Genomic DNA, 9,421 nt, shown 5'->3' on the forward strand with positions numbered 1-9,421 from the left:
CAGCTGAATATCAGGTCCCACCCGCCTCTCACAGCATCTTCCCTATCTGAATCGCTCCCACTGCCCTCTAGTCCTTCACTCTCACTTTCCTCATCCACGAATCTTTCATCCTCGCTCAAATTAATGGGGAAATCGTCGCTTTCTCGGTCCGAATCGCTCTCGCTGCTGGTGGCCATGATTGTAAACAATGTGCGGATGTGAGGAGCTCCACAACCTGTGACGTCACACGCACATCGTCTGCTACTTCCGGTACAGGCAAGGCTTTTTTATCAGCGACCAAAAGTTGCGAACTTTATCGTTGATGTTCTCTACTAAATCCTTTCAGCAAAAATATGGCAATATCGCGAAATGATCAAGTATGACACATAGAATGGACCTGCTATCCCCGTTTAAGTAAGAAAATCGCATTTCAGTAGGCCTTTATCGACTACGGTATCCGCACGGGCTACAGTGGCGAACATGCGCAAATTTTCAGGATTCATGTAGATCTCAAATACACATCAGCAGGTACCAAAAGGTAAGAAAAGATGGTTTTGCATAATATTGTGAAACAAAACACCAGATAATATGCCTGCTAATAGGTGGCATTTTGCGGTCTTTATACACACACACCATAGTAACACTTGCATCTCTGACTACGTAATGGGCCAACAATCCATCAAGCGGTGCGGCTTCAAAGTCATACTGAAACATTTTGACAGACTTGAGTGCAGAGTGTAATGTTCTTTATTTTCAATGGAACATTTAAAGTTTTGGTGTTGTTTACTGGCGTCATATTGCAGTCTACACGTATCTCTTATGTGTGACTACCATCTACTGGTCACACTTATCATTACACCATGTACCAAATAAAATTGCTTCCAAGTCGGTAAGCGCAACCAGAATTATTCCGTACATTAGGCGCACTGTCGATTTTTGACTAAATGAAAGGATTTTAAGTGCGCCTTATAGTCCAAAAAATACGGTATATACATTTATAAAGATGAGTTGTCTTATATTTATATCAATACAAATATAATATTGTGCCTGTAGAAATACAGTAGTGCTTAGTTCTGTTGTGATTTTGGTGTAGAACTGCATCAATATTTACATGATCTTAATCTTTATGTGACTTTCTCCGGTGGTGTTTGTGCAGAGACAAAATTAATCTCTAAAGCCTCCTCTCCACATTCCACAGGTTACAGTGCGCCTGCGCGTGGGCCAGATAAAGAAAAGGGAGAGACTTCTGCCCTCTTCCCTTCACACTTGAAAGAAGAAGCAACTCCGGTGCATTCAAAGACTGCAGTTAAGGCAACATGGAGCTGGAAAAGGGCACCCTGAATCCGGCCTTCCAGGACGTGGAAGGCGGCGAGCAAATGGAGAACAGCAGCACTATGATAGAACCAGGGGAGAAGGTGGTGCCAGAGTCCCTCAAGGAGAGCTTTGAACCGGTGGAGGAGTACACCCAGATCAAGCCGTACGCCGGCATGCCCAAGGAGGTGCTGCTCCTCTACTCCTCCCAGGCCTGCTACAGAATACCGAGAGAGATCCTGTTCTGGCTGACAATAGCCTGCACGCTGGCACTGTTGGCGCTCACTATCACCGTGGTGGCGCTGTCCCCACGTTGCCTCAGTTGGTGGCAGGTGTCCCCCGTCTACCAGGTCTACCCACGCTCCTTCCGAGACTCGGACGGAGACGGCGTCGGAGACCTCAAAGGTGAGCAAGGTTCAAAATGTGTTACACCACCATCACACATTGTTGCTGGGCAGAAGAACTCAGTGGGGCACTGTCATTTGGTGCCCATGTTCAAACAAAAACAGCAAATGAAAGCCACGCCAACTAGCTCGGGATGGGTACCGAATTTTGTACAGTATGTATTGACTGAATTCCGTCAGTACCCCCTAGAAAAAGGGTACCTTTTAACATCGTCAAGCACTTGGCAAGCAAACTGCCTGTAGGTAATTGTGCAATTTTTCATGCAAACAAAGCAAGTATGCCTTATAGAAGGAACTCAAAACTAAGGCCACTTTTTTTTTTAAATGCGCTAGCTCGATACTAATTTGCATTGGATTAGCATTAGCAATTTTACTTGATTTCAACACCTCCAAATCAAAACGTTACAATTTTTAGATATTAAACGAAGGAGCTTTTATTACCACATGAACACACTGAAAAGTACTGAATATTGGTACAGATGTGTACATGATTCGATTCGATTCGATTCAGAAACGATTCTCGATTCAAAACGAATGTTGATTCACAATTAATACTTTTTAAATAACATTGGGTACCAGTTGAATGATTAACTACATCCCTCCATAAAAAAGATAAACCGTTCTAACAAATTTCTATATTCCTTAAAAAAAAACCTGGTTTTGTTTAAAAAAAAATAAAAAAATATATATATATATTCTCCCCAAACATTTATTAAATTCAAATACAAAGAGTACATCTGTACAGCAGATATGATCATCTACATCAACGTTATAAAAATCAATAAAAATCGCGAGTAATTCGAAAAAAATTTGAAACCGCTACTATTTAGCGATATCATTTTATAATTTTATAGCTGCTGGATGACTTAAGGGGCTGATTAAAATGAATTGAATTTCGATTTGATGTCTCCTAGGGTTTTTTTAAGTGGTGTTTTTTTCTTTCTCCAATTTAAAAAATAATTTGCTATAATATATTTCCTGTATGAGAAGCGTCTTGCAATATGCATTTTCTTGCGTTTGGATTAGAGATGCGCGGTTTGCGGGCACAACCGCAGAGTCCGCGAATTATCCGGATGAAATAAAAAAAAAAAAGATTTTATCCGCGGGTCGGGTCTGGTCGGGTGGTTGAAATAAAAAAAAATTAGATTTTAAATAGATTCAGGCGGGTGGCAGTTAAACCAATTCGGAAATATATATACATAGTTAAATGTTGTTACCCACATACGAAAAACGAGCAGGCACCTGCAGCATATGCCACAACAGAAGAGAAAAAAAAAAGAGACGGACACTTTTACGGAGCGGAGAAGGGACGCCTCGCCGGGGTCCGGGACCGAGGCCCCTTCCCCCGAGAGGGCCCCACCGGGAGCCGTAGCTGAGGCGATCCGCGAGAAGGGCCCGACGCACGTCCAGGGTCACCACCGCGCCCACCGCACCGACACCCCGCCTTGTCCGCCTTCGCCGCGGCCGGCGTCACGCGCAGCAGGTAAGCAGCTTACCTGCCCGCCACCCCCGTGGCCGGGGGCTCGTAACAGGGGTCACTCCGCGCGCTCCGCCCGCGCAGCTTACCTGCCCGCCACCCCTGTTGCCGGGGGTGCGTAACAGGGGTCACTCCGCGCGCAGTGCGCTCACGAAAGGGGTGGGGCTCACCCTGGTTGATATAGACAGCAGCTAGGACGGTGGCCATGGAAGTTGGAACCCGCTAAGGAGTGTGTAACAACCCACCTGCCGAATCAACTAGCCCTGAAAATGGATGGCGCTGGAGCGTCGGGCCCATATACCCGGCCGTCGCCGGCAGCGAGACGCGCTTGGAGGTGCGCTCAGCGCGGCTCCCATATGATTGCGCACTGGTGTGCGTCTGGGTCGTGACAGCGTGGCACGCGAATATCTGTGCTGCATTGGATCAGTCTCCTTTCTTTAACATGCAAAAGCTTTATAACCTCACTAATGCCTGGCATCGTCTATATTAGATATATAACAACGGGCGGGTGCGGGCGGATGCGGTTCTGATCAAATGTTAGATCGGGTGGATTGCGGATGGTTGACGACTTTCTGATGCGGTTGCGGATGAAATAATTGCCTATCCGCGCATCTCTAGTTTGGATCATTCTAGACACAAGAATGCACTACAGTGTAGTGATGATCCACCGCCTCCCAGCAGAGTGGGCCATCACAGCGTGCTTCAAATAGTTTCTGTCTCGATTGCGATGTTATAATGCAGAAAATGTGTAACATGTTATAGATGTGCTGCTAGTTCAAAATTACAAAACCCCACAGGTTTGAGAGCATAATGTAGAGGAAAATGAGTGTTTCAATTGGCACGTAATGCCGTTAGTACAAGCAAAATCTTAATTTAAATAAGGCGGTCTGCACCATTTTTGCACTTGTTTATCAATTGTACACACAGTCTTAGTAGATCACATGCAACACGCCCACATGCGATTTTATAGTTTGCACACGTGGTATCTGGATCTTAGTAGATCAGGACCAGAGTGTCTGTGTAGAGTTTATCAATAATTATAATTGATTAATGGCATATTTGATTATAACATACATACTGTACATTAATACTGTACAGCAGGAGCGTCAAACTCGTTTTCATTAAGTGAAATAAATGTGTAAGGATTCGCCTCAATTGCTAATGCATTTGATCATAAAACTTTTTTTATTTATTTTTTACAGCAAATGTAAATGCCGTTTTTTTTTTTCTGGTAACATTTCGGCAACCGAGCTGCCAATAAAAAAAACAAAAACATTTATCTACCGCTGTTGTTTTTATGGTGTATTCCTGTAAATGGAAAAACAGCACCAGTGTTTTAAAGTGGAAGTTCAGTTGCTAAGAGTTTTATTGTAAAAAAACAGCTACTGTTTTTCTATTCACCGTAATATGCTGTAAAAAGTACCGTAAATGTTTTGCTAAACTGGCCGCTCAGTCGCCAGAAATTTACTGTAAAAATCTATTGTAATTTTTTAATGTGCAATTTGACTGATAATGTGCTTTGAAGGTAGGTCGTGAGTTCAAACCCTGGCCGAGTCATACCAAAGACTATAAAAATGGGACACATTATCTCCCTGCTTGACACTCAGCATCAAGGGTTGGAATTGGGGGTTAAATCACCAAAAATGATTCCCGGGTGCGGCCACTGCTGCTGCTCACTGCTCCTCTCACTTCCCAGGGGGTGATCAAGGGTGATGGGTCAAAGGCAGAGAATAATTTCGCCACACCGAGTGTGTGTGTGACAATCATGGGTACTTTAACATTTTTAACTTTTAATATTTAAGTTATTACAAAAAAGAAAATGTGCTATTAGTTAATATCAAAGTTTAAAACATATGCAATTGCATGTATTTTTCTTCTGTCACAATGGAAAGAACGAATACATTTAGTAAGAAAAGGTATTTTATTGACGCATGTTATTTCCAGAGTCGTATACTGGCCCCTGGGCCTTGAGTTTGACACCTGTGCTGTACAGAAAGTGTTTTCAAAATTAAAGTCACAATCTTTAAAATTAGGACTATTTTGAATCCTTTTGTCCTACTGTTTGTTTGTCTGCCGTGTCGCCATGTCCTTTCTCTGCTTTGTTTTGCGGGGCTTTTCCTAGCAATACATGTTTAATGTTAATAATTGTGTAGATCAGGGGTGTCAAACTCAAATACAGAGTGGGCCAAAATTTCAAACTGAACAAAGCCACGGCCCAAGGTTGAACAAATTAACCTTTTAATAGGGACCCAAACAAGTTTTGCATTGAATATTGAACAAGCAAGGCTTATATAACTTTATAGTGACATGCAAAATCGAGTTTCAAATAATAAAAATAATAATAATTAAAAAATATCAATGGCATATCAAATAAAATTTAAATAAAAATTGAATGCGTCTTTTCTATTTGCAGCCTTCTGAGGTAAATATCAACATTAACTTTTTCCACAGTCTAATACATTTAAAAAAAAAATGATAATGAATGAATCAAACATTCAAGCTTTGAAGTAGCAAAAGAAAGTGCATGAATAAAACGTTAATTATGGCTCAGTTTGCTACAATAATTTGCTTTAACACTGAATATGGAACGAGCAACGCTTATATAACTTAATAGTGCAAAATCAACTTTCAAAAAACAAACGAAAAAACATCAATGGTATATTAAATACAATTTTAATAAAAAAATTAATGCCTTTTTTCTATTTGCAGCCTTCTGAGGTAAATATCAACATTAACTTAGTGGGCGGGGTTTGGTGGTAGCGGGGGTGTATATTGTAGCAACCCGGAAGAGTTAGTGCTGCAAGGGGTTCTGGGTATTTGTTCTGTTGTGTTTATGTTGTGTTACGGTGCGGATGTTCTCCCGAAATGTGTTTGTCATTCTTGTTTGGTATGGGTTGACAGTGTGGCGCATATTTGTAACAGTGTTAAACTTGGTTATACGGCCACCCTCAGTGTGACCTGTATGGCTGTTGACCAAGTATGCATTGCATTCACTTGTGAGTGTGTAAAAGTCGCATATATTATGTGACTGAGCTGGCACGCTGTTTGTATGGAGGAAAAGCGGACGTGACGATAGGTTGTAGAGGACGCTAAAGGCAGCGTCTTTAAGGCACGTCTCTAATATTGTTGTCCGGGTGGAAATCAGGAGAAATTCGGGAGAAAGGTTGCCCCGGGAGATTTTCGGGAGGGGCATTGAAATTCGGGAGTCTCCCGGGAAAATCGGGAGGGTTGGCAAGTATGAGTTTTAGCGGTGAATATGGTGTTACAGCGGCACCGCCGCTGTATAATACCGGCGGGCCAGCTGTAATGTTAATTTGATATTGCCTCAAGGGCCAAATTAAATTACACGGCGGGCCAAATTGCTCATTATTTGTGTTTTTTTGTGTGTGTGTGTGTGTGTGTGGCAGGCATTCAGGAGAAGCTGGGTCATTTCGAGTACCTGAACGTCAAGTCGGTCTGCGTCGCCCCCTTCTACCGCTCTCCCATGAAAGACTTCGGCTACGACGTGGAAGATTACCGCGCCATCGACCCTCTTTTTGGGACCATGCGGGACTTTGAGGACCTCTTGGCTGAAATGCACAAATTAGGTAAATGTGCAGTTTTTAAAAGAAATAATAGTGGCATCTTATTTTAATTTTTTTTCCCCCTGCCAGGTTTGAAGCTGATTATGGATTTCATCCCCAATCACACCAGCGACAAACACCGCTGGTTCAACCTGAGCCGCGCCAGAGATCCACACTATGAGGACTACTACGTCTGGGCTGACTGCAATGCCACCGGACCCAAGCCCAACAACTGGGTGGGTTCGTCGCCCTCTTTAAGAAACAAAGTTAAAGGCTAACTCCCTCTTTGATTCCCTCTCTGTTCAGGTGAGCGAGTTTGGGAACTCGTCGTGGACATACGACGAAGTTCGAGGACAGTGTTACCTGCACCAGTTCCTCAAGGAACAACCCGACCTGAACTTGAGGAACCTTCATGTCCGCCAAGAGATGCTTGTAAGATAACAGCAGCACTTAATGTTCTTCTTCATGCTGACTCAGGAGCAGTGCCTGGAGGAAACGGGCCCTGAAGTTTGCCTGCAAGGACATTTTTCTAGTACATCCATGCAGATTTTCAACACTTTTTAGCCTTCTATTTAGATTTTTATCAGTTTCCTCATTAAGCGCTAATTATATACATCATAAGGCCTTCAGAAACACATATTTAATGGCACGAAAAGGTGATAGTTTTGTCGTCCACATTGCAGTACAACCCTGTTGACAATATTACACATTAACTTCAAGTTGGCGTGTTTTTAACTGCTGTCATGTGCAGCTGCAGCTCAAAGTGCAAGTCAGCAGGTTTTTTCTTGTGACTGACTTTGTAAAACGTAAGCTCTTCTCTCTTCAGGATATCATGAGTTTCTGGCTGGAGAAGGGGGTGGACGGCTTCCGAATGGGTGCGGTCAAGCGCCTCCTGGAGGCCGCACACCTGAGGGATGAACCCCAGGTGGACCCACACCAGCCGCCTGTGAGTTTTGCCTCACTTTGGTGAAGGGAGATGGCCGCTGAGTCTTATGACTCTTTTAGAAAAGCATTATAACCTGGTGCAATTTAAGGCATAAACGCGGGACACGTGATTAGGTGCAGCTGTGTCACATTCAGAAAAGAATATTCCGGTTTGAATGATGTCATGGCTAGAGAGTTTAACAATGCAGTAGATCCACGCTATTCGCGCACCCATATTTTTGACACTACATCCTATAATATGCCTTAAATACTCTAATCCCATCCCCTTTTTTATATAGCACATTTAAAAAAACAACAAAAGGTATCGCAAAGTGCTGCACAGTAGTTAAAACATTTAAAAACAGGACAAAAGTAAGGATAGTAGATTGAGTGCTATGAAAGGCTTTAAAAACGTACTAAAACACATCAAGAATTGTGTGCTAATCAAGATATCAAGATTGTAAAAAGCCCAACTTTTTCTAAAATCTTTGAAAAAAAATCAGGCTTTGAAATGGGTCTAAATTGTGATAAAATAGAGGGATCTAAGTTTGGTTTCTTTAGCAGAAGTTTCACACCAGCTTGCCTAAAATATTTTTTGGGACAGTTCCTGAAGCAAGACTGTTAATTATTGCCTGGACGTGGGGGGCATCACGTCCTATTAATTGAACACATTTAAAATTGCAATACGTATAGGTAGTGTTGACTACTAATGAACGATAAGATTTAACGACATGCACTCATTGATCACATTTAAAATTGCAACATGTATAGGTAGTATTCACTACTAATAAATGATATGATTTAACGACATGCACTCATTGATCACATTTAAAATTGCAACATGTATAGGTCGTAATCACTACTAATGAACGATATGATTTTACAACATGCACTCATTGAACACATTTAAAATTGCAACACGTATAGGTAGTATTCACTACTAATGAATGATATGATTTAATGACATGCACTCATTGAACACAATTAAATTACAACATGTATAGGTAGTATTCACTACTAATAAATTATGTGATTTAACGACATGCACTCATTGATCACATTTTAAATTGCAACATGTATAGGTAGTATTCACTACTAATGAATTATATGATTTAACGACATGCACTCATTGATCACATTTAAAATTGCAACACGTAGAGGTAGTATTCACTACTAATGAACGATATGATTTTACGACATGCACTCATTGAACACATTTAAATTGCAACATGTATAGGTAGTATTCACTACTAATAAATTATATGATTTAACGACATGCACTCATTGATCACATTTAAAATTGCAACACGTATAGGTAGTATTCACTACTAATGAACGATATGATTTTACGACATGCACTCATTGAACACATTTAAAATTGCAACACGTATAGGTAGTATTCACTACTAATGAATGATATGATTTAATTACATGCACTCATTGAACACATTTAAATTGCAACATGTATAGGTAGTATTCACTACTAATAAATTATATGATTTAACGACATGCACTCATTGATCACATTTAAAATTGCAACATGTATAGGTAGTATTCACTACTAATGAACGATATGATTTTACGACATGCACTCATTGAACACATTTAAAATTGCAACACGTATAGGTAGTATTCACTACTAATGAATGATATGATTTAATGACATGCACTCATTGAACACAATTAAATTACAACATGTATAGGTAGTATTCACTACTAATAAATTATGTGATTTAACGACATGCACTCATTGATCACATTTT

General features: G+C 41.1%; 2 protein-coding genes across 2 annotated transcripts in view; both read left to right on the forward strand.

Moving 5' to 3' along the window:
• The window catches only part of ppm1ba (protein phosphatase, Mg2+/Mn2+ dependent, 1Ba), a 40,629-nt gene extending 39,305 nt beyond the window's left edge, over positions 1–1,324 (forward strand). Inside the window, exon 7 of the mRNA XM_061965420.1 lies at positions 1,178–1,324. The gene's annotated coding sequence lies outside the window, so the exon portion shown is untranslated. The remainder of the gene's footprint in view (positions 1–1,177) is intronic.
• Positions 1,296–9,421, forward strand: part of slc3a1 (solute carrier family 3 member 1) — a 19,537-nt gene continuing 11,411 nt past the window's right edge. Inside the window, exons 1-5 of the mRNA XM_061965406.2 lie at positions 1,296–1,695; positions 6,579–6,758; positions 6,825–6,970; positions 7,041–7,166; positions 7,561–7,680. Coding sequence (XP_061821390.2) covers positions 1,296–1,695; positions 6,579–6,758; positions 6,825–6,970; positions 7,041–7,166; positions 7,561–7,680 — 972 coding nt within the window. The remainder of the gene's footprint in view (positions 1,696–6,578; positions 6,759–6,824; positions 6,971–7,040; positions 7,167–7,560; positions 7,681–9,421) is intronic.

The sequence above is a fragment of the Nerophis lumbriciformis genome, linkage group LG02 (assembly GCF_033978685.3).
Source record: "Nerophis lumbriciformis linkage group LG02, RoL_Nlum_v2.1, whole genome shotgun sequence".
NCBI lineage: Eukaryota > Metazoa > Chordata > Actinopteri > Syngnathiformes > Syngnathidae > Nerophis > Nerophis lumbriciformis.